Consider the following 25524-nt stretch of genomic DNA (forward strand, 5'->3'; position numbering starts at 1 on the left):
TGCAGCAGTGAAGATAAGAAGTGGACAGAAAAGGGAAGAGGAATACATATTGCACAGAAGTAAATGAACACATGCACAAAACGCCTCCAAAAGCTGCTTTGCTTTACTTCTTTACCTTTCTGGTTCTCCATCCCAAGCCAAATGCAACGACAGTGACACTATACACTTCCCAACTATTTCCTGACTAATTCTTTTTAAAATACAAAGATTTTTTTCCATACAACCCATAACGCCAAGCAACAGTGACCAAATACTACTCTATTTCTGTATTCTGTGTGTTTTCAGAGCTTTTTAGGAAGCTGGTATGACTTGGTGCTCTCACTTGGCTGCTGCGATCTGCATTTTCAATCAGCCTGGCAAAGGCTTGACACTTGCATTATCAAATGGCCACAAACCATTTAACAGCTCTTGCTCCTCTCAGCATGTTTCACAGTTGTGTTCTCTGATTTCTTATGATTTTCTTTCTATTGTTATTACTGTTGGGTTTGTTGCTGTTGCCCATCCTCTCCTTGAGTAACATCTTTAATAACCACTAAGCCTGTGATAAATAGAAGGCAACTGCCAGTAAATGAATAGTAAGGCAGATGTAGAGATTCTGGTGCCGAGGCAGACAATACTTGTGTGTCTAGGTGGCAAAAGTTAGCTGGGGACACCCAAGTGCTCCCTGTGGCATTGAAGATTTTCCATCGTGCTACCAAGTGTAACAAAGAAAACATGCACTGAGAGAACATTACAGGCAAGGACTTTGACAGATACTCAAGATGCCTTCAGCTGACTGTGACCAAGTTGAGCGCGGTTTGTATTAACCAGGATTAGTCAGTTCTCTCAGCTCGATTCCCTCACCCATGCTTCAGTCAAGCCATTAAATGAATGGTAGCTCAAGCCTAGCAAAGCAAGGCAGGAGAGCTAGCGCTGGCTTTTGTGCTGACGTGCAGCACACAGAGCACAGCTAGGCTGGGAGGGCTTTCCTAAGCCTTTACTAGAAGGCAGACATTCCTGAGGCAGCGTTTTGCAGAGCAGCTGCAGGTGAAGTCTGTATGTGAAGACTGCAACTTAAAGAATTACAGCACTGAGTAAGATTACTGTGTGCACTGTTGCCTGCGGGCCTGCAGGAGCAAAGGCCAGGGCAGCACAACTTACCATTGTTATACCCAGCACTGTAGGGCTAGCCAGGAAAAACGGCGCTTGAAAAGTATTGTGACTTCTTTCCCAGAAAGAGTAGAAAACGTCTGCCCAGCAGACCAGCCACAGCACTAGGCCCAAAGCCTGCAAGACAGAAGCACATTTCATACTCAGTGCACAGCGACTGGGCAGCACCATCTAGACGCGAACACCAACCAACGTGTCAGCAGCAGTCAGAATCTGATCATCTCTTCTGGGCAGTTCTACCACATGCACAACAGAAAAATAATTTGCTCTCACCTACTGGATCCCCCACTCCCCTCAAAGAAAAATGTTTGCTAACTCACAGTTCCACCTAGTTCAGTGTATTACAGAGCACAACAAAGCTGGTGTACCTCACTCCCAAATAACACTGCAGCAACAGAAACGCTCCAATACACCTTAAAATGCTTCACGTATTCTATGGGAGGGAATGAACCAAACATCCAGTGCCTATCTGACAGTACATGCAGAACACCTGCAGAGGTGTCATGTAACTTAGGAAGCTGACAGGGTAATAAAGTCCTTTTATTACTGCAGTAACAGCCTCAAGATGGAGAAAACCTTTTCAAAGGTAACTCCAGATGGTGTTAAAGGATTTCTGTGCTTTTTTTGTCAGAATGTATCTCAGAAAGCCTACTGATGAAAGGGCAACAGAAATACTTAAGGCCCAGAAAACAAACCCAAGTAGAACAGCAAGTTACAGCTGAAGTGTGCATGCAGGCCCAGACTGATGCTCAGCAAAGGCAGTGTGCTAAAGGAGGGCTGAGAATCGCTTGGAACCTGACAGTGAGCTTAGTAAATGTAGTGTAAAAGCTGCGCACCGTCTTGGCTTTGTTGAGGCTTGACATCTGTATGTACCCCCTGTCATGGCAGCGAAGGTACAGGAAGTACACGGGGAAGCAGAGCCAGAGGTAAATGCAGGGGATCCAGACCAGGACTGTGTTCTGAAAGCATGGGGTGAAGTCTGGGTTTTCTGTGTGCCATGTCAGGTTCCAGTCCTGGGGAGAGAAAACAGGACAAGGTGAAGCAGCAGCACATAACAAACTCCAGTATTTGAAAGAAGAAATAGCCACTACCTGCCCCCTTCTGTACCTCTCAGACCTGTATTAAACTGGCTCCATCCTGTGATGCATCTGATTTTACTACACTGTTTGTAGCACAAGGATTCTAAACCTTTAGAAGACAAATGTCACTTCTGCTGCTCACACACCACTGCCATAACACAACTCACTCAGATGGAACACTGGGACCTTTAGAGGTACTTATCAAGGTACTTTAACAGCACTAGTGAAGGGTTTTCACATCATCATTGCAGAAAACCAACATGACAGCGTTTGCTGTCTCCCATTACAACCACTGCAGATCTATACAGAAATACTCCAAGACACTGCATTGCCGAATTGCAGTGTGGAAACAGTATTTGGCTGTTCACGGGAAAGGTGAACAGCACAAGACACCATTTCGCTATTCATGGTCTCACAGCTCCCAAGCAAGTTAGGAAACCTCTTGCAGGCCAGTGTTACCTTAAAATTACTGAGTCTGCTGTGAAGTTATCACAAGGGACACTCCTGTGAAGTGCTGTAGGCTTCTGACTCCCCGACAGAACGACGCAATACAGGGATATCGCTGCTGCAGATGCACTGCAATATTTGATAGCCAAGGCATAGCTCAGAGGCTTGAGCTGAAAAGCCACCCAACCAGGAGCAGCAGTTCCACACCCAAAGGCTCTGTAACCAGTGTCATTTCCAGTTGCAAAGCACTTTTTCCACAGTTGCACAATTTCCAACTGCGTAGAATACCAGTGCCACTACTGGGACATAATGGCAGTCAGTAATCCTCCTCTATGAAAGCCTGAGTGGTCCCAGAAGTAAGTGCCATTACCCACATTTTATAGATGAGGAGACAGAACTAAAAGGAACTGTAGTGCCTAACCCCTCTATTGCAACATCAAAGCTGGAAACAGATCTCACTGCTCAGAATCACCACACTTTGATCCTTATTTGCCTTGTGTTCCACTTGATTAAACAGCTTCAAATACAGTCACAGAGAGAGGAAAATAGAGCTAAAAAGATAAAACCTGAAAACATTTCAGTTAGAGGCTAACCAGGCGTTATTTTATCACAGAACACACTCCCCCTTGAATTTGAGCATTCCATACTAAGATGTGCTAGGGGAAGGTTGTTTTTGCTGGTTTCTTTTGGAGGGTGGAAGGCAGCTGTGGAGATTTTGGTGCTTAGTTTTGTTGGCTTTTTCTTTTCTGAAACAAAACAAAACCAAAGCAAAAGATCTACAAACTTCTTTTGAAAATGCAGAAACAAAAACATTTCCTTCCCTGCTGTCCTCTCAGTTTCTGGCAGCATCCAGGATTTCTTTCTCAGATACAAGAGTGTATGAACAGGAGACACAGATGTTACTTTTCTCCACTAATCCACAGCATTCTTGAAGTCCTTCTCGCTTGCTATGTTTGCTAATGTGCCAGTTTAACACTAAATAAATCAATCAACCTCCACGCTTGATACAACCGATTGAAGAAAATTAACAAATGTCCAGCTGTGTTTCAGTGCACCTGCAGAGGAGGCAGTGCAGGACTCGGCGACAAGCCAGTGACAGCCGTGGACAAGTCCCACACTTGCTAAGTCCCCTGGCCACAGATCATCGCCAGACATTCCGCTGAGTCACCCTTACACTCAGCTGCTGCACAAGTGGGTTTGGCTTCCTAAATCCCAGCTGCTCTGCTGCAGTACAACAGCAAAGAGAGCCTCATGACCGTGCAGAACAGTTCCCAAGTCACAAATTGAGGCGGCTGATGTGATTGCACAAGTGCGCTGACAGGGACGTCACCAGCTGCACAAGCAAACGAGAGCACTGACGTCACGGTGTGCACTTCTGCTCAAGAGACTGCCTGCCCCCCAGGGCTGCCCGAGGCTGCAAGGGCAGGCAGGCAGTGGCGGCGGACAGCAGCGCTGCACGCACGGCTGCTACCCGCATTGGCTGGCGCACGCTCTGAACACCTACAGGTTGGCAAGTTACCTGGAGGCGGCTCCGCAGGAAAGGCAAGGGGGATACAACGGTACTGGAGGATTAAGAGAGGCAAGTGGGGACAAATGGGCAGTTTGGAGTAAGGTTGCTGCCAGCATTCAACAGCTACGGCAAGAGAAACGGCTACAGACAGGCGAGGTGCAGAAAGCCCTTCTGGCCCCCGGTGCAGATGGTGCAGGCAAGAAACGCAAGCATGAAGAGACTCGGTGGTGATTTTCCCTCTTATTTCCCTACGTGCAGTTCTCTAAGATTATGCCTACACATGGCAGTAGCCCAGACAGGATTAGAGCCATAAACCAAATGCTGCCCAGTGCCCGATGTCCTCACAAGGCACCTTTCACCCAGGTTCACCCAAGCCAAGCTGCAGGCTCCCTGCAGCCTGGCCAGGCTGCCCATGGGCCACTGGAGCAGGCTTCCTCCCCAGTCAATGCCTGTCCTAAAAGTACTTGGGCTGCTCTTATGCAAACCAAGGAGGACAGGGGACTGTCAAGAGGTCACATGAGAAGCTGGCTCTCAGTCTGAACTGAGATGTTAATGCTCTCAGAGGGCAAAGTCAAGAGGAACCCAACCTGCTACAGAAGAAAGGCGTAACCTAAGCTCTGCATGGAGAGCGTCGTAGCTCCCCGAGGGTCAGCCGTGGGAGCAGAACACCCTACCCGCGGCACTGCGCAGTTTCACAAGCCCAGACCAGCCCCGCCAGTTTCAAGCACACACTCTCCTCTGCTTTGAAATCGCTTTCTGAGCTGTGGGGGTTTTCAGCACAAACCAAACCTTTTTGCAGATCAGTGCAGAAACTTCCACAGAAGCAGACCTTTGCATTTAAGTTAGCACTCTAAAGAAGTTTTTCTGACTCACGTTCTAGACACACTATTCTAACAAGTTCTGTTAAAGTCTGGAGCTGCCCCATTGTTGCAGCTCAAAGATTAAAGACAACTTTCATTCTGACTGACCTGTCACCTAACACTTCTGCTTTGCAAGAGCACATCCAAAGACAAGAGATCCAAGTATCCACTGCACAAATCACCGGCCTCCTGGCACCAAGGAGAAGGAAAACGCAGGCTAGGGGTACAGCTGTCGCATTGTATCACCTGGCAGCAGCCTATCATTGAAGATATGACTGCAGAAACCCGCAAGAGAAGAATTAATGTGACCCATGTTCCTTTCTTGGTAGAGAGTTTCAGTCCGGTTCAGAAAAACCACATCTCTGATGTAAAATAGTTTCAGGTTGGGTTTGGGTTTTTTCCCCTCACTTCTAAAATCCCTGGAGATTTTTTAAGTTTCTCAGAATAGCAAACAGGTATTTTAAAATTTATCTGACCTATTTCTCCGTTTTCGTTTCCATTACCAGCACTGTGGCTGACAAAAAAACCCACCAGCCCACAGGTTTTGTGTCAAATAGCACATTTTCTCTTATGGTGCAGAAAGGTTTCCTGTCACATTTGAAGTTAAACCCTCCCTCCAAGAGCAGCAGGAAAGATGCTTCATGATCCACAGAATCACAGGGTTCTGACTCACAGGTAAATCAGTTCTTAACAGTGCACAAACCCGAGGAAAACACAGAACCGTGCTAATTCCCACCTGGCATCACCAACAGGAAGACAAAAGCATTGGCAATAGGACTGTAAGACAAAGTCGCACCACAAAAGGTCAGTCACGCTGACTAGAAGGCAGCTGCATGCCTCCAGGGCGCCTGACCTGAAGAACAAGCACAGACCCCGAGGCTGGCTGGCTCTCCCCTGACAGCTAGCCAGGCTGTGAGGGGAGCAGCCAGCCCTCGCTTGCTCTCACATCAGTCACTCTGACCCACAGCACACTTTAACACTCTGCCCGGCAGAAATGGAGAGACCCAGAACTGCTCAGGTTTGTGCCTGCTGTGCCCAAGTGTGCTGGAGATGCAGCCTGCCAAGCACACTGTTAAATTTACCTGCACCAACCAGTTTCAACATTGCCACACAACTACACAGAAAATGGAATTACAAAACCCCACTGGAATCTTAATAACACAGCCAACACTCCCTCAAGTGGAGCTTGATACTGCATCAGTGTGTACCTACTACTTTGATATCATCCACAGAAAAAACACTTCCTTTGTCATATGGTTCTCAATCTTATCTTCCTAACATCAAACAAAGTATTTTTTCACTTACAGGAATGCTTACAGCTATCAGATTGCAAGTGATTAGCACTCTCGAGCACTAACACTCTACTGCAGCTGACAACTTCTACTATGATGCCATCCTAGCTTTCTCATGGAATGGGAAGTCTCACCAGCTGGCAGCTCTAGATAACCGTATTAGAAAGCTTCCCAGTGTAGCACCCAAAAACCCACCGTTCCGCCTCAGATGCTGAGGCCATCAGTCTGTAGCCCACACGATCTAAGACAGCAAATTTCCTGCCTGACTATTCCTACAGCAGAGATTTGCCTCATGAGTCTACAGCTTCAGAAGAGCTACTGGCTTCAGTGGACAACACAAGGTTGGGGAAGCAGAAACAGACCTTTCCCTCTAAGGATGTTTTACAGGAGCGCTGCCCTTGCTTTTTAAGTATCCAATGCCACCATTCTCCATCAAAACCAGCAGGAAAAAGTGACACTTTTGACCACAGTGAGAATGAAGGAATACCATTAACTACAAAGTGATCCAGACTTTCCAGTAAGCTAGGTCTGTTTTCAAGTGATGACCTTAAGGTCATCAGCTCTCCAAAGTTACTCGGCCTGCCAAGTAGGTTTTATTTAGTCAAGCTTTAGAAACCTTGCAGAAAGCTGAGGTCCTGTTCTCCAAACACCATAAACACAGCACCAGCACTCTGCCACCCAAACCAGTCCACACAACACACCCCAAGGCTCACCATGTCTCTTGCACACCTAGAACAGAGCCTACAGCAAGCACAATCACACACCATCCTTACCAGGTAAATCACGAGGGGTGACCAGGTGACAGAACAAGCAAAAGACATTTGAACAAGAAAATCCCTCCAGAACTGCCATTAAAAGGCAGCAGAAGCACACACCTGCAGCTCCCACCGGCTCAGCAAGACTCATAGAAACAAGCAGCAGACAGTAATGCCTCTAACTGGCAAACAAGCCACAACTCTACAACCACTGCAAACTTCCCACTTGCAGTTTTGTAACCCCTTCAAACACACGGTGCCTAGTCTATTGAAATGACTCTGGAAAGGTACTACTTGCAGTAAAGGATCTAGTGGCTCCAGAATCGACTCCAGATGAAGCAAGCAAAATCTGCAAGGACAAACATACCTTTCCACCTTAGCTGAAGTTTGATCTCCTCTAGCCTTTTTCTCAAGGAACAAGGTCATCCAAAGGCAGGGATCTCTCTATGACACACCAGAGTTCCTGGTGCATCTGAAGCAGTGCAGAATACACAGGTGAAGTGGTGCCTTTGCTGTGATGCACACAAAGTCAGCTCACACTGCACTGAAGTACAGCTTCCAACACAGTGTCAATTCCTTTGAACTCCTACAATAACTACATGAAATTGGTGCTGTATTGGTATATTGTATCACATAACAGTGCACTCTGGTAACATGAAGTAGAAGAAGAATTTCAAATACAGACTTTACAGCAGTATCTTTCCAACAGCTGCTTCCTAGGCCTAATGAAAGAGAGCCAGGAGTGATTATTTTTAGAATACACAAGTGGGATTCTACTGAAAAGTAAAATCCACTCATCCAACAACTTGCTTTCCCAGACACTAAAATCCACTTCTGCAAGAAGAAATGGCAGAAGTATGCTCCTGCACAGAACTGTATCATTTACCACAAGCAGTTGAGCAAATGAACAGAGTGTGCCAGACTGATGATTTGTGGAGTCGGTTCGGTACTTCCCTCCATGGCCACATCTGAGGATGGCTGCTCATGCACCCACAAAGTCCTCAGACATTCCTTCAGGCCAGTAACAACCCCATTAAATCTGAACTGGTCTGTCTTTTCATTGTCCTACTGCCACGAAGGTAAAATAAGAAATGTTAATACTAATTACCACAGAGGGATGCAAAAATTCAATTCAGATATCCAGCTTCCGTGGAGATCACACTCACCCACAGAATCTACAGTTTAGGGCTTGGGAAGGTTACTACTACAGGAGAACCAAACCTGCAGCTGACGATATTCTCCTTGTACTTGACACTAGAATCTTGGGGGGAGGGGAGTGTGTGTGTGTCACTGAGCAATCAGAATGCAAAACATTCTTCCTTGTAAAGCCATGAATGAAATGAAACAACTGGTATTAAATCCGAAGTGCAACGGCTGAGATGCTAGTAGCAGTCAGGGAAGCAAGAAAAAACTAAAGCAGCCAAAGCTCAAAAAATACAAGTCTCCAGTTAAGACTTGGATGTGCAAGACTTGTGTCTGAACAGAAAGTTTTGCATCACTGAGAAGCAAGCCTTCCAGCACACCACGTTCAGGTCAAGACCTCAGGTAAGAGAGGAGACCATGCCCCTCCCTTCTTCCTCTGTTTCCAAGTAGTTCTGAAATCTGAGTTTTGCCCCTAATAGTCTCATAACATTGTCACAAAATAAGTATTAGAGCAAAGGGGCAAACATTAAAAAGAATGCATAATAAACAGGAGTCTTCACTGTTTTAAAACCATTGCTAAAAAGAAGATTTAGTGAAAGAATACAGTAAGTGCTTCTAATGACAGCAAACCAGCCTTAATTTCTCAGAATATTTTCCATTAGAAATTGTTTTAGCAAGACTGAAGCTTTCAGCAGTGATGACCTAGATAATGCAGATTTGCTAGCCACAAAAAAATGAAACAGCTTCACTTTCCAGGTCTCAGACCTGAATTTAAACCAGGTATCTGCACCTCCTTTGTCTGAAACTCAGACGTTGATGTTTCCTAATGTTTACCAAAAGCTGAAATCTTTTGCTACAGACAGCACTGCATCATCTGAAACTGCGAGTAAACTGACAAGAGAAAAAGCTATGGCTTACCTTTGTTTCCCCTTAGCCTGAAGTAAGAAGCTGGGGCTAACAAGCTGCCAGAGAACGCAGCACCTGCAGCTGCGGCGTTTACAAGAGCTCATCTTTGTAATCCCAGAAGCTGAAAACCAGCGAACTACACCCATTTGTTTGTGTCCTGGAAACATGAGACAGATTGCATCAGCACTTGCAAAAATAAAATGTGCAGCCTCTGTCTGCAGACACCACTTCTGCACCCTGCCACGTCCAAAAAACATTGCTTTCTTTTTTGCACCAAACCCAGGACCTTTGCTTAATAATGTAACAGCCTGCACACTGAGGTCCAATCACAGTGAAAAGTTTGAACACACCTAGGTAATAACCTTACAAAAGGACCAAGATAACTGCCCGAGTTGGGATAAACTGTATCCAAAGCTAGCAAAGATGCAAACAGTGAGAAAACAGCAATGCAGGGAATTCTGATTCTATTAAAAGCAAGCAAAAGGTCAGTACCCAGCTGCAGGCCTTTTAGAGGCGCGACCCAGAACGACTCCAGCGCAACCTGGGTTAACCTTCAAGCAGTCCCAGTATAGCAGAATGTTTCAGTGTAAACTGCAATTGCACAGAACAGCACAACTTGTTCAGCATTTTGCTGGGATTTCCTCCTTGTTTAGCTGTTCTGAACACCCTTGCAGCAACAGCTGTAAAATATGAGGTCGTTTGTTAAGAAAATCCCCATCCACAACAGACTACCAGGCTTCATTTTCCCCAAATTGACCTATTCTGGATCAAGAGAGCTAAGTTTAATTTCTAATACAAGCTTAAATCTCTATGCACATTTAGAGCTTTGTTGATACATCCAATAAAATCCTTTTACAGGTTTAAATGAGAGAAACCTGACAAATAAACCTCTGTGTCTCATCACTGGAAAAGCCAGCAATGACCAAGCCACGAGAATCAGACAATCAGCTGTAAAATAAGCCACTGCCTTCTGTGAAGGTTTTTCTGTTTAACACCCTGCTTGCTGCTGCTCCTGCATTGTTCCAAACGCTGTCCAGCTATGACACAGTGAAGAAGCACAGAAGACCTATTTCACACTGCAAAAAGCTGCAGGTTCCAAGCTACATGCTGATCTACTGCTCATCTAATGCAGGAAAGCAGAGAGCTTCACAACGTGACCTTGCCCCGACATAAAAAGGCAGAGTTTCTCTCCGCAGTCTGTGTCAGGCACGGTACCCGCGTTCCAAGGTCCCCATAAACAGTACAAGCAGAGCAGCCGTTTACATAAGGCAGAATCCCTTCTCCGGTGGCAGCTAATCACTATAACATTAATAACATCCTAGTGAGCCACATTATAGGTCTGCAACCAGCTGAGAGAGGCTGACAGATCTCCCCCGAGCTTCAACGTCAGCACAAATACAAAACAACATCTTTGGACAAACACTTAAGAGAACACATCTAAAGCATGTAAAACATGGCTGCAAGCTTCAGAGAGAACTCTACACAACAGCAAGGGAACCTGAGACCAGTCCCACCAAATCAGCCCCTGAATTTCATGTGCAAAGCTCTGTCTTAGCTTTTCTCATCGTTCTGTTTACCTCCTGCAGTTTGGCTGCATATGAAAAAGTGCTAAACCTGAAGCAGTGTTTGGATGCAATTTCTTTACTAGCAGAGAAGGGTCTCCACAAAAGCTTTCAGCACCAATAGGAAAGAAAAAGGCAGACACAGCTTGAGCCATTATAGGACTCCAGGTTTCAAAAGAAGACAGAAAAGAAAGCTTGTTTTCCCCGGAGGAAGGAATGGAATGACTTGCTTTCAACCCTTCCTTAACGACCAAAACCCCAACTAGAAAAATATGGGGAAAAATCTAAGTTCCCACTGAGATAAGAAAGAGAGTTAATGTCTATCTACATTGATTTTATAAAACATAATGTCTTTGCTGGTGAAGGACTATAAGTCAGTTCTCTCACACTCCCTGAAGTACAAACAAGAACCTCAAAAGTTTCAGATCCTGTTTGACTTACAGGCATCTCCTAATCAATGAGTAACTGAAGCTTCCTGTAAAACCTGGCAGAGGATTTTAAGGAACTTAGTGTGAACGTGCTTTTTCTCTCACATCTCCTAGTTGTTCACAAAAGCCCTACTGGGCATTAGCCTTGAAAATTCAATGACACAAAGAAATCCCAACCTCCTCCCTTCGCAATTCCTGACACAAAAGACTTCTCCAGATGTGATGCTGCTGCAAGGTCTACAAGCTTTGGGAAAAAATAAACTATCCTAAAACTTTATTTGAAAGAAAGGAAAAGCAGACTAGTTCAATATGTAACTGCACCTACACCACCAGTCTAAATGTCTAGACACTAAGGCAGCAGGCTAAAGGGTACAGTAGGTTCTGCATCTGCCTTGGTACTTGTGCTTATCTAGAACTGCGAGAGCTTCTCACCTCGCTTTACCTTTTTTCCCTTGTTTTTGCATGCTGGTGTTGAAGCAAGGTAGACTGCATTCATACACTACTGATACTCTGGCAAAACTATCTCAGCTTTGTGTCAGGTCACTAAAAGATTTTTCAACTTAAACAGACCCCTAAAAGTGAAATACAAGTAATGTAAGTAGAACAAAATATTACGCACTTAAGCTTTCTAAAGTTTTTTCTTATCGTCACCTATCAGTAAATAGTAAACCCATCTTATGCAGCTGTACCTTCCTTTACCTTATGGGACAGACACTCATTCTGAGATACATGAATGCTAGAGAAAACAAGCATGAAACTGTACCCTTCCAGACACAGGTTCAAAAGAAGCAAGAAACAGTTAAGTTCTGCAAGCAAATTTGACTGCAGTGGAGTAAGTGTGCTGAGCAGAGGCACACAGATAGGTTAAACAGGAAGGGGAAGAAGCGATGAAGATACCAAACCTCCATGGGCTGTTGACCTTTCAAACCAACCCTTAAACGAAAACCATCTGTTTAATTCTCAGACAAGAACTTTCAACAATAACATTCCTTGGGTGTGCAAACAAGAAAAATCCTGGTCATAAAATCTTAAGAAGATTAGCATAGTCTTTAAGAGAGCATTAGGTCTTTTCAACCTGCAAACTCCCCCCCCTCAATATAAAACTGAACTGCCCCAACTCAACATTGAGGAAAAAAAAAAAATCGTCTCTTGAGGACGAGGTTACCAAGTGCTAGGAAATCCTGCAGCTCCTCCAGCAAGGCTTCAGCTGATGAGGTTACATAGTTCGTGGAGAGAATGCTGTAGTGTATCTTATCGCCCAGCTCTCAGAAGCAAGCCCACAAGACAGGAAGGACAATAGTAGCACACACATAAGTGACGTGTAGCAGCCCAGTGAACACTGCATGTGCACAGGCATTTTCTGGAAACCCATTACAGCTCCAGCCTCACATAGTACCAACAACAGAGAAACCAGAAACTGAAGCAGCCACAGTTTCCTAAGCACTACTTGCATTAGGGCCCTCTTCACTATTGGGAACGGTGCAACACAAAACCGATAGAGCGTTGTTTACGAGGGCAAGTTCAGCAAGGAAGGGTTTTACAGACACATCTTTCAGCAACTGGACTGCACAAGTCTTCTTTTGCAGGACTAGAAGAATCCAGACATCACACAACTACACCCCCAGGATCTTTAGCTGGAAGAAATGAAAGGCAGACTCCACGTGATTTGGAGAAGGATGACAAATCACAAAGCCATCTATATTCTTGGGAGTCAATGCAACCAGTGCAAACAATGAATGTAGTAGGTAAGACACACTACAAATACCAGAAATGTCTGTCGTACGTGACAAGAATTACCAAGTTTTTCATAATAAAAGAATCTGCCATCATTCATCCTATATAAATTGCAGTTTTTGCTTCTGCCTGACGTTTCATCTCCACAGCTCAAAGGACTGGCAGCTATTCCATAAAACTACTTCTCTCAGAAGTCAACTTTCCAGAAGCTGAATTCTGAAACGTAGTCTCTAAAGCTCTTCAACTAAAAAGGCTCATTCTAGGAGAGAGAGGAAAAAATACACTGACAATAATTTAGCCAGTTCTGAGAAACACGGAGATGAGCCGAAGAGAGACATGCACATAAGCAACGTAAAAGAAGGTTAAGAGAGTCACTTCTGATCACTGGAAAAGCTCTGGGTCTTAATGATTTTTAGCACATATACTGAGTAATATCTTAATGGTTTTTCAGACAAATAGTACAACAGCACTTGTTGAGAAGCTGGTTGATGTTACTAGCGAGGCAGGTCATTAGCTCAACAGTATCTGGCAAATATCTAATGAATATGCGAGTTCTTTGAACACCCTAAAAAAATCGTTTCCCGCTCACTCCTGTTACCTTCATCGGCTCACACTTCGCTTTACTTTTTCCTAACTTCAAGCAGCTCTCTCCTGCCTTCCTCCACACAACCTCCCTCTCCATGCACCCTGGTCCCTCTTGAGACGAACCTTTCCTGGCGTCCCCGGGGCCTCACTGCGGCCAGCACCTGCAGGCCTCTGCAGAGCACCCCACGCTGCAGCGTCCCCACACCGCTCACCTCTGCAGGGCGGGTGGCGGCTCCCCCCCCGCGGCCTGCGCTCCCCGCTCTTCGCTAAGGAAAAGCGAAAACTGGCGGCACAGCGGCTCGCCTCCAGAAATCTTATCTCGGCCTCCTTGCCAGCACAGCACACCGCTGCTCAGGGCGACGGCAGCGCTCAGCCACCGTTACTGTGACTCCCCGCACAGCCCCAAGGAACGCAGACGCAGCCACCGGCCGTCCTCGGAGACTCGTCTCCATTCTCGCACCCAAGCGCTCGCTCACCGGTTACCTCCTCCTAGCCCTTCCTCGCCGGAAACCCCACATGCGAGGCACCGGTTCGCGGGTACACCGCACGCAGCCGGAGCGCAGCAAGCCCCGGCCGCGGCCCGGCCCCTCCGCCCAGCCCGCAGACGCTGCGCGGCGCTGTGCCCGCACACGCGCGGCCCGGGCGCGCCGTAGCCCCCCACGCTTTGCCCAAGGCGTGCCAGGCTCCCGCTGCTGGGCGCGGCCCCCGCCAGGTCCGCATGGGGCCGGCGGCCCACGACCATCTCCGTCCCACCTGGCTGGCCACCCCCCGTTAGTGCTGACACCCGCAGCCGCCGCCCAGCTCGGACCCCGCCGACACCATCCCACCGCTCACCCAGAAGGGTTCGTAGGCGTCCGCGCTGCAGAAGCTCTCGATCCCCATGGGGCGCGGCGAGGCGGCCGCAGACTGCCGCGGTAACGCTGCGCTTCGCTCTCCGCACCTCTCCGCGGACGGGCAGCAGCAGGCGGAGACACGCCGGCAGCGCCAGCGCGGCGCCCTGATTGGCTCCGCGGTCACGGGGATGCCGATCCCCGTCGGCGCCGCTCAACCCCGCCTCGGCGGGGGAGGGGGCAAGCGGCTCGGCGCCGCGCATCTCGGGTGGCCCCCGCGGCGGCGCTCGGGGACCCATCGCCCACGCGCAGGCGGGAGCCCGTGTCCCTGCTTGGGGCGGAGGACGGGCCCAGGAGGCTGCGAGCTGGCCGAAGCCCAACGCCTCTTCTGTTCAACAAAGAGAGCCTTCAGCTCCCGCCCGCGGAAGCAGGGCGGAGGCACTGCCCCTCGGTGCGCCACTGCTTTGCCTCACTGCCGGTGTCTGCCGCCGTCAGCAGCCGGCCAAGGCTCGCGCGCCGCCAGCCGCACCTGCCCACCGGCCAGGACCAGAGGCACCGGTGGGCATCACGGCAATCCCGCTCCGGTGACACCGCTCCAGCCCTTCGGCACCACGACCCCACGCAGCCCAACTGGAGAGGCACCGCCACGTCCTGCCGGCACCCGGCCCGCTGGACAGTCACGGCATCGTCCCCGGCGAAAGCCACAGTGAGAGCCTAAGACTCACCTTCGAGTATTTCACTTTTCAACACGAACCGGTTAAAGTGGTTTTGAAGTTCTGAACTAGTTCAGGCTGAGTAGCGTGAAATGAACTAAAATAACTTCATCCACAACCAAGTTTGCATCCCAAAATGTATTAGCTGAAAGAGCTGCACAGCCCCTGTCGTTGCATTTGGTTGTGTCTCATGGTGAACTCAAACGGGTCAAACCCACAGACAGCACCACCCCTCAGTTGACTGCCTAATGTACTGGAATAGCCTAGCTGGAGTACGGATGGTGCATACACAGGAATGGCACCACAGGCTGCAGCAAAAAGGAGAGTGGTTGAACGCTATCTTGCAGTGACATCTGAAAGCTTCGATCACCCAAGGTGCATAAAGAATCTCATTTTAAAATGCACCCAGAGCAATTACAGCAATGGACAAAGCTGCTGGAAGAGACACAGTTCTCATTTGTCTAATGGGTAACTAAAAAGCCATCTTGCACCGAGGAAAAAAAACACTTCACAGATCGCTCTTTACCCACCTGCACACCTTCACTGCAGTTTCAGAGCTGTGTTGATGTCTGGTGGTGTCCAGGCTGCCCATCCAATGGTGGCATTTCTGCTCTGTCCCTCTGGCTCTCTTCGTGTCAGGTGGAGGAGCAGCAGTAGAAGACTTCAGACCACACCAAGGTCACAACTGCCTTAATGAACTGAAAAAAATAATCACAGAAGGATCAAACCAACTGGGTGCCAGAAACTACACAAGTGTACACTAGTTCAACCCATACCTCACTTCATACTTCAGAGTATTACAAGAGAACAGACAAACTCTGAAGTCTGATTCTCCATAATTCTGTCCTGTTTTGTGCAGTCTCTACATCGAACTTAAACTCATGTTAAATACCTGGGTGGGTTGCTTTTGATTTCTGAATGCTCACGGTAACTCCTCTTGAAAACGTTACATCATAGTCTCCAACATCAGTTACTCCACTGCCCCTCAGCTCCTCAGGAACGCTTACTCCCTCCGGCTGCTCTGCAACACATGCCAGTGACGCCGGCTCTGGCAGTGGATACAAGCTGTACAAGCTGTCCCGTAGGTAAACTAGAAGAGCCTGCCTTTTTTTTTTTAATAGCACTATTAATTGTGATGGTTTGGGGGTTACCCCGCCCCCCCCCCACTAAATTGATAACAAGGCCTCTGAAAACTGAGACTTTCACACATCGTCTGTGTGAAATAATAGAATACGAACTTACAGCTGAAATGATACAGCAGAAAATTAACTAGGATGCAGAGACCATATGCAAGGGCTGTTCTAAACAAGAAGACAGCAAATGAGTAAGAAGTGAGGAGCATCAAGGGAAATTTTTACCCACTCATGTTTTTCTCCAGATGTTATGGTGTGCTAAAATCCTAACAAAAGTCAAGTTACACTTTCAGGATTCAAATTCCAATACAGTAATTCTTTTGAGCCTCAAGCTGTCCCTGTACTAATGGTCCTACACCAGGTTAATGTTGTGTCTCATGAAATAAAGATTCTCAGATCTGCACCTTAGTTACCTTCCAATTCATTCTATCTCCTAGGCAACAGCAACAACAACAAAGAGAGAAAAAACAGAATTGACACAAGCCCAAACCTGCAAAGAGATACTGAACCAAGATCTCCAAGCACCAGAAAGTCACTGAATGTGGACTCCACAATCCATTGTTACAACGTCTTCTTTATAAACACAAAATCATACATAAAATAGATGCTGCAGTCTTGCTTTAAAGGGCATTTCCTTCCCATCAGAAAAACATTTAAAAGAACTTTAAAAGAACTACCAAAATTCTGTTTTGGACTCTGAACTTTGCTTTGCAGGATGCAAATTAAAGCTGGATAGGAAATAATAAGAGAAAAACCTTATCAACGGGAAATTAGTAGCAGTAGAACAGTGACCCACAACAGCATGGAGACATTTGGGAGGATGTGAAGAACGCTTTGCCTGGAAAACGCATTTATGGTAAAAGGTTGTTCATCACCTGTGGCCGTTTGAGCTGATCCTCTAGCTCAGACATAGGGGAGAGATGAACATTCCAGGGACAGGCCACATAAATGGCAACAATAGATAATAAAATTTCATTGGAGCATCAAGAACTTAATGTCCAGAAGCACAGTTTGTTCTCCCCCTTCTCCCGCTGGCTTCGGCTGCTTCAGCTTCGCCTATCTTCCCCGGCTGCTGTTTTGGCTACTGCTGCTTCTGCTGCTTCGCCGCCGCTTGATCCCTCCCCCATCTCCCTTAAGGTTATTGTATTGGTTTTTTTTCCCTTCCTTCCTTCTCTAGTTATTATCTCTCTTTACATTGTTATACTATAAGAAAATACAATTTCATCTTTCCCTGACTTTCAAAAAAAGAAGGGTTTTGTGTTGTGCTGAGTCCACTTCTCCCCGGGGGGAACCTCCCCCAACCCGGGACGTCACCAGAGTTGCAGAAGGTAACAGGACAGCAAGATTTGGGATGGGCAGAGTCACCTGCTGCTGACTCTCTCACTGCTGCATTAAAGGACCGGTTAACCACACCATTACTTCTAAAGGCTTCTCTTTTCCCCCCTGAGTTTTATTTTATAGCTTCTTGCCAGAGATTCTTTAGAAGCTCACAACGTAAGGGTGTGGTTTGAGAGAAAGTGTAAGAAGGAAACAAGAATCAAACCAAACCAAAAAAATTGCACCACCCCACCCGTGAAGACTCACATTTTCCTTCAAGCCCAAGCATCCGCACGGGCTGCACTTCCTCTGGGAATACTCGACACGTTCACCAAGCAAAGTCTGCGGGGTCACGGCAGCACCACGGGGCGGGCAGGCAGGCGAGCCTGCGGACACGGCCGGCGCAGCGGCCGCGGCACCCTGCGCGCATTCTGGCCAGGCGCTTCCGCTACAAGCTCCTCTCTTTGGCCAGGCCTTGTTGGTACAAGCTCATCTTTCAGGGCTCATTACAAAACTCCTCCGCTAAGCAGTGGGGAGAAGCTCTCACTCATTAGTCATTCTCAACGTTTCTTTTCTTTTCTTTCCCTTTTTACTGCTGCCGTTTTGTTTTCTCCTCCGACAAAGCAAGCACGCTGACGGCCTTTGAAATTAGCGGGGAAAGCACGGCAACCCTGGAACGCCGCCCGCGGCCTCCCTCCCCAGCTGGCCCCGCCTAACGACGGGTCAAGAGCAGGCAGGACGCCCAGCGCCAGCTCCGCAAACACCATGCAGCAGTAAGAGCAGCAGCGGCAGGCACTGCTCGTTTCCGCAGCCCGGCAGCACCGCGACCACGCTCAGGCCGAGCGCGGCCGCTCCGACAGCCCGCAGAGCCCGCGGCGCTGCCCGATTGGCGCCTCCCGCCGTTCGCCTGCGCAGAGCTGTCCTGCGGCGCATCCGGGGTCGCGTCGCGGCGGTTGGGTCATGGCGACTGTGGCGGAGCTGAAAGCAGGTGGTGAGGCGGCGAGGGGCCGAGAGGGTGGGGAGGCTGCGGGGCGGCGGCGGAGGTGGCTCGGCGCGCCGAAAGGCGAGCAGCCTAGCTCTTCTCCTGCAGGAGGGCGCCAGCGGGGCTGCCGCCCCTTGGCGAGCCGCAGGAGAAAGGTCCCTCAGACCCCTGCAGGCATTCTGCCCCTGTCGTGATCCCGGTCCGGTTTTCATTCCTTAGAAGCACCTGGGACCAGTAACGTGCCGCTTCTGAAGCTGCTAGAATGTACGTTCGCTGCTGGAACCGATATAATCGTGACTTCTTCAAAGGGTTAATTTTTTATCTGTGCTCCCTGTTGGCATATGCACGGCTCTGGATATCTTATCTTTATTTCCCCGTGAATGTGCTCAAATTGTATTGCGTATGATAAAGGCTGCTTTGACGTGTTTGGCGTGGTACTAACAGACCTTTTGATGGTGTTAGTTCTAAAGGACACACTGGAGAAAAGAGGTGCTCTTGGACAAATAAAAGCCAGGATCAGAGCTGAAGTTTTCAATGCGTTGGATGACCAGAGCGTGCCACGGCCAGCGCTGTCTCACGAAAATCTCTTAATCAACGAACTAATTCGTGAATACCTGGACTATAACAAATACAAATACACAGCATCTGTCTTGACTTCAGGTATTTGGGCTGAGTTTCTCTTGTCATTCCTCTTTTGAAAGACATTTAGTGGTTGGTTGGCAAAACTATGACATCTGAAAAGCAGTCCTAAGCTGCACCATCTTGTCTTCCCTGGGAGATAAACAATGTAGTCACCACTGCTTTTAAAAGCCAGAGTATGCCATCAGCTTTCAGAAACACTGGCTCCTTGCTCCTCACCCTTGAGGAAAAGGCTAAGACAGAGTAGTTGATACAAGAGCAGGAAAACCTAGTAGCAGCCTGTAAAATCCAAATACCCTTCTTGAAATGTCTGCTTCTGTTTGAGGGACAATTTAAACTAATGTCTTACTTCCATAAAGTAGCTGATAATGTGAATTGTCGCAATTCTGGCAAGTCATGCATAGATGGTATCAGAAACGGTAGCTGCAGCTCATATGCTGCAGTTCATACGCTGCAGCATTGCTTTTGGCAGCTATTACTAACTTCTGTTTGAAATCTGAAGTTCTGTGGTTGTGCTTAGGTGCAGTAATTACATTTGCTGTTAATAATTTGACATATTTCACCGTCAAGAGGAGGGAATAGAGACAGTCTGCGTAGTAGCTAATGTGCTGGATCAGTTGGATCTTGTTTAGAGGAAGAGCTGTTTGCCCAATAAATTTATCCTGTAAGATTTCTTTAATGAATTCCTTTAGAGTGACAATAAAAGTTGTAGCAGGCTATTATAAAGTACATATACGAGTTTGAAGTCCTAATGTGTAAGTTTCGCAGAACTACCACATGCTGCTAGTTCCTCATAGTCTCAAGGGGAGGGGGTTCTGTTAAATGGTGGTGGGTTTCATGCCAGTTTTCAGAATTGTGAGGAAATCTCTTTTCCAGAAGCTGGCCAGCCCGAAGTGCCCTTGGATAGAGAGTTTCTTGCCAAAGAGCTGAATATAGTCGAAGACACAAGTGGAAAATCAGTGTAAGGCACGATTTGGGGGTGCACAGTATAATGTAGTTCTGCGTGTGCTTTTTAGTGTTACTTTGAGTCACAAATAAATGCTCTCAGCAGCTGAAGTGTGGCTGCATCACACATCTGCTCTAAGGAGCTGGATTCAAACTCACAACATCAAACATGGGCCCGTTTTCAAACGCAGTCTAAACTAACACTGAATTCTGCCAGCTCTGTAGCATTCTTTCCTGTTCTGGCACACCAGAGCACAAGTCTCTTACCAGAACAGTCTTCCCTACAGTCAGAAGCAGGAAACAGGTAACGTCTGTGTGTCAGTGGGTTGCTTTGTAGAGTGATAAAGAGATGATTGCATTCCAAGATGAGGCACAAATTCATAATGCTCTAACAGAATTGCACTGATGAGCTAGGGTGCCGGAGCAGGTTTCAACACATGCTCAACGTTCTCTGCAGCTCATGCTGTCAGAACCTGTCAGGTGCTTAGCAAGAAGCAAGCCTGGGATGTGCCCTGGTCTACTGGGCTGCAGCCCACCAAAGGCTGATCCTTTGTGCTGCATGAGTGAGAATGGGGATCTGCGCTCTCGCGCCAAGCATGCTTCAGCTCTCGCCAAAGAGGGCCCTGGAGGTTGCCAGGGCACGTTCCCTAGTGTGAGCTTGCCGAGAGCGTTGTGCTCAGGGTGGGCTTAGATCTGTGCTTGTTTACAGACTGATACTTGGCATCATGTATTTTAAATAAAGACTTCACATATTCTAGAATTGGCCATTAAGGTCTAGGAAGTTCTGAGGATGTATTTTTGGCACTCAGTATTTTATAGACTGCTTTTGTCATTTCTCTCTCAAGCAGCCCTCTCTTGTATGGCGTACTCTCTCATTTCCTACGTGGTGGTAAAGCAGAAAGTACTCAGAATACCCTTCCCAGCGTGTCTTTGCTGAATTACCCAGAGCAGAACCTTGGAAAACTACCTGCTGAGAGAAATTAGAAAGGTGAGTGTGGTGTCATCTTTTGCAGAAGTTTTGCTTGTGACTGGATTTCCTACCTGCAACATACCACAGCACTGTCAGTGAGAGGGATGCTGTACCTCGTCCTCCACAACAAATCTGTAGCAGGTCAGCTAGAGGCAGTCTTACTGCACTGGCAATTTAACAAAAGAATCTAACCTAAACTACTAATGAAATATATTCAGTTGTGGATGTGCCTCCTTTTCTCAGAAATTCTAACATCCAGTTTCTATAGAAAGTTCTTCAGCTGTCTCATCTGCACTTGGGCATAAACTTTTTTTCTGGGGATATAATTCACATCCCATTGACTGCAGAAGCTTGAGCTCTGAGTTCGTTGTGCCACAGCAGAACACTGCCAAATCTCGTTTTCCCTTTCTGGGCTGCTTTTTGCCTGGTTCCAGTTAATACCACCTAAGCTAAAAGAACCAAAGAGATCATTGGTCATTCTTCTCTTTGAAGAACTTGCGTGGTGTATTACTTCGCCTTCTGCTGTCCTGTTGTGTTAGGACCAGCAACTATCTATTTTCTTTCCGATAGTTTGAAAAAGGAAGCCTAAGATGTTGTTGACAGCTAAAACGCGCGAGAGAAGTGCTAAGCACCTCTCCTAACCAGCTCCTAGGGGCAATGTTGTCCCCTTCTGCCAGAAGGGGGGGCTGAAGAAATAACCTTGCGATGCCGAAGTGCTGTCAGTTGTTAGAAAATAATTACTCCTAGCAGAAACGTCTTCAGTTTTTAAACAAGTTCAGTTGCTAAAAGAATTGTCTTTAAAGTACAGCTTTGTACCTCAGCTCTGACATTGACTCTGCAGGGTCACCTTGCCCTGTCGATTCCAGGGTCGTTTCACAGGGGGATTTAATTGCTCAGTCACAACTCAGGACTAACCATATGACAGGACAGCAGATTGCTTTTTGAACTAACAAAAAATGGAACAGCTTTAATGCTTTAAGTAGCTATAGTCTGAAATTACTTTCCACACGTCTTTGTGAAATGTGTCAGTGGAGAGCTAAATGCAGTGGGTTAAAAACCTAATTAGCTGTTTTAATTGGGCTGCACGTTCAGGCAGTCGCATCCATTCAGAAGCTCAACTCTCTCTGAGTCTCGTATTTATAACATCCAACTTGCTTTTCACATTAGAAATTATCTTACTTATTTAGCTGAATGAATATTCCCTACAGGGTCCTGATGGAATCTGGTGTTCCTGTTAGTTCGTTCACTACCGCCGAGTTGGAAGCTGTCTGGAAGTTAATCTTTAGTAATGCAAAGCTCTTACCTCATACAGTTGCATGCAAAAAATAGCTGTGAAATTGCCTGAGTTCCCTCTGCTGATATTCTGTGTGGAGAGTAAAGCGTAACGATTTACACCTTTGGATCTGCAGGTGCCTGAGGGCGTTTGTGCTTCATTTTCAGAGAGAATTCCAACGCAGGGAGGACGGCTGGCACGGCCGGGAGGAGCCCCTTGCTCTGCAAAGCAGAAACAGATGATGGCTTTCCTAAGCTAATTTCTCAAGCAAAGTTCTGCAGTTCAGGCAGTTGGTTTCGCTAGCTTCCCCCAGTGTGCCCTGTGGGCATGTTTCGGCTTGCTGAATTTACCAGTGAGGCAGGCTGGTGGTTAACGATGATCCACACTGTCAGTGAAGGAGCTGTCAGCAAAGTCTCTCTCTTCCTTTAGTGCTGATAGAAGAACTCTATGAAGTTGGATCAGTGAAGCCTGTGTCTAGAACTGGGCCTAAAAATACTGAGTTTACTTTATAAAAAGCTGACAGCTAACATCACGTCTGCGCCTCCCTTTGTATGCTGCGTCTTTGTGTGGCTTTCCTCTGTTTCTGAATAACACCTGCAACAGATTCTGTGTGGCATTTTGAGTGTTCAACCATTGTAATCATCCTTGTTTCTAAAGAGGGAGCTGCTTCTCTCAGATAAATATGGAAAAATACATTTTAATAGACGATTAGAGTGCTGTAGAGGAAAAGTTGGGTTTAGTTCTCTGGAAATTAGGGCTATATTTATCTTCCTGCCAGCAAACAAGTGTGGGTAAGTCTTCCATCTGGAGTTGCTATAAATTGCAGGGTGTAACACTGAGTATGTGGGAGGGGGAGGAACTGTTTTTTTCCCAAACTGCATGAAATTCAAAGCAGCGCTAAAAATAAATTTGATAATAAATTACCAATTCCCAGAACTTTTCTTAGCTGAGCTATTTACTTGTTTTGAAATGGTAATTTATTTTACAAACCAAACTTAGAGGGGTACGTCACAAATAACATTACCCATGCCCTACCTCCTCACCCTAACCTCTGACCCCTAATCAACTCACCCCTAACCCAAACTCTGTTATTCAGTAGAAATAATTTTTTTTAGGTCAGTTCTTAAAAATGTTAAATAAATGGTGCAGTAGGTGGAGAACAAATAGAGGAAGAGAAGAACTTCTACACAAAAGGACCCGGAGTTGTACGGACAGTGGTGTTCTACCTGCATGCTGATGTGAGCCAGTCCTCGTTACAGGTGTCTTTCCACAATCAGCCTAGCCTCTGATGTGGCATTGCAGAGAACAGTTAGGAGTTGAATGGAGAAGCTGAAATGATCGATCTGAAGCCTCAGCACTGAGCTCATCCCCTCTGTGCAGCTGTCATGCTGCCAGCTCCCCAGTTGCTGATCTCGGGACTGTTTCCAGGAGAGGAGGACATGTGCTTGCAAATCGATCTCAGCCAAATCCATCTCTAAGTCTTTTGTAGCTTTGCATCAATTACAGCACAAACCAGTGTGTCAATTTCTGATGCCATCTGAATTGTCTTTTCAAGGGCTAGGAAAATGGCTCTGGGAAACCCTGAGGCTCTAACCTTCTACACTAGGCAAATGGCTCAGTGTAACCAAAGCCATTGTGTCTGCTTTCTGTCTTCTCATCACACAGAAACTGCCCAGGTGCTGTGGAAGCTCCCTGGGAAATGGATTTTTAGTGTTACAGATGAAATAGTTTTTGTTCTGGCTGAGGAAGGCAAAGGGATGTTTGGTACTTGCCCTTTCCCAAGCACACAGGTCAGGAGACTCGTGGTCTCCACAACTGCAAAAGGCTGTTACAAGGGTGTCCCTCACTATCCAGCTATGGGGAGTTGTAACAATCTCTTATTTCAAAGTGTAGTCATTGTCCAAGCAAACTAAAATAAAATTAAAGTATATTTCCAGTGATATTTGTTTGTACAACAAAGCTTTGGAATATGTCTATGAAAATATACTAGTTGAATCACATTTTTAATGGCCTAGCACTTATCCTAGCAGATGCAGACAAGAGCATCTTTTAAGATGCAGGCTTTCACTTGGTAATGGCTGAAGAGGAACAGCAAAGCCTGTACAGTATGGCTGCACTTTCCAAAAGTCATTCCTTAGAATCATAAAATCAGCCAGGTTGGAAGAGACCTCCAAGCTCATCCAGTCCAACCTATCACCCAGCCTTGGCCAAGCAACCAGACCATGGCACTAAGTGACTCATCCAGTCTTTTCTTGAACACCTCCAGGCAGGGTGACTCCACCACCTCCCTGGGCAGCCCATTCCAATGCCAATCACTCTCTCTGCTAACAACTTCCTCCTAACATCCAGCCTAGACCTCCCCTGGCACAGCTTGAGACTGTGCCCCCTTGTTCTATTGGTGGTTGCCTGGGAGAAGAGACCAACCCCACCTGGCTACAACCTCTCTTCAAGTAGTTGTAGACAGCAGTGAGGTCACCCCTGAGCCTCCTCCAGGCTAAACAACCTCAACTCCCTCAGCCTCTCCTCATAGGGTTTGTGCTCCAGGCCCCTCACCAGCTTTATCACCCTTCTCTGGACACCTTCCAGCACCTCAGCATCTCTCTTGGATTGAGGAGCCCACAAGTGGACACAGCACTCAAGGTGTGGCCTGAGCAGTGCTGAGTACAGGGGCAGAAGAACCTCCCTTGTCCTGCTGGCCACACTGCTCCTGATACAGAAGTTTAAGTTCAGTGAGGACAGTCCTCAGACATAAATAATTCATAAAATCCTAGAGTTCAGGTTTTAGATGGAATTACAGAATCACAGTATCACCAAAGTTGGAAGAGACCTCACAGATCATCAAGTCCAACCCTTTACCACAGAGCTCAAGGCTAGACCATGGCACTAAGTGCCACGTCCCACCTTGTCTTGAACTTCAAGAGACCACAAAGATCATCTAGGTCCAACCTCCCTGCCATGGGCAGGGACATCTCACACTAGATCTGGCTGTCCAAAGCCTCACCCAGCCTGGTCTCCAATGATGAGGCTTCCACAACCTCCCTGGGCAACTCATTCCAGGGTCTCACCATCCTCATGTGGAAGAACTTCTTCCTAGCATCCAGTCTGAACCTCCCCATTTCCAGCTTTGTTCCATTCCCCCTCCATCCTATCACTACCTGACAGCCTAAAAAGACCCTCCCCATCTTTTTTGTAGGCCCTCTTAAGATATTGAAAGGCTACAAATAGGTCACCTGGGAGCCTTCTCCTCTCCATCCTGAGCACCTAGGAGCACA

At 47.1% G+C, this 25524-nt stretch overlaps 2 protein-coding genes across 15 annotated transcripts in view; one reads left to right on the forward strand and one right to left on the reverse strand.

The window, feature by feature from the left end:
- Positions 1–17774, reverse strand: part of LOC135180974 (multidrug resistance-associated protein 1) — a 52494-nt gene extending 34720 nt beyond the window's left edge. Inside the window, exons 1-5 of one of the 2 annotated variants that reach the window (XM_064153874.1) lie at positions 17711–17774; positions 15524–15691; positions 14285–14668; positions 1986–2162; positions 1141–1266 (exon numbers count right to left, since the gene is read on the reverse strand). In XM_064153874.1, the coding sequence (XP_064009944.1) occupies positions 1141–1266; positions 1986–2162; positions 14285–14332 (351 nt within the window). In that variant the 5' untranslated portion in view covers positions 14333–14668; positions 15524–15691; positions 17711–17774. The remainder of the gene's footprint in view (positions 1–1140; positions 1267–1985; positions 2163–14284; positions 14669–15523; positions 15692–17710) is intronic. The other variant, XM_064153875.1, reaches the window with a different exon arrangement.
- A 62-nt stretch (positions 17775–17836) lies between these two features.
- CEP20 (centrosomal protein 20) lies at positions 17837–24192 on the forward strand. 13 transcript variants are annotated; one of them, XM_064153878.1, is made up of 6 exons: positions 17837–17924; positions 18068–18431; positions 18645–19085; positions 19941–20025; positions 20855–20997; positions 22420–24192. In XM_064153878.1, exons 3-5 carry the CDS (start codon positions 18806–18808, stop codon positions 20991–20993), a joined length of 504 nt encoding a protein of 167 aa, XP_064009948.1. In that variant the 5' UTR covers positions 17837–17924; positions 18068–18431; positions 18645–18805; the 3' UTR covers positions 20994–20997; positions 22420–24192. The 13 variants fall into 13 exon arrangements, with proteins under 13 accessions (XP_064009948.1, XP_064009949.1, XP_064009954.1 ...); XM_064153879.1 differs by having other exon boundaries at positions 17849–17924; positions 18072–18431; XM_064153884.1 differs by lacking the exon at positions 17837–17924 and having other exon boundaries at positions 18210–18434; positions 18645–18689; positions 18888–19085.
- The last annotated feature ends 1332 nt before the right edge of the window (positions 24193–25524 follow it).

Source organism: Pogoniulus pusillus, chromosome 13 (assembly GCF_015220805.1).
Source record: "Pogoniulus pusillus isolate bPogPus1 chromosome 13, bPogPus1.pri, whole genome shotgun sequence".
Classification (NCBI taxonomy): Eukaryota; Metazoa; Chordata; class Aves; order Piciformes; family Lybiidae; genus Pogoniulus; species Pogoniulus pusillus.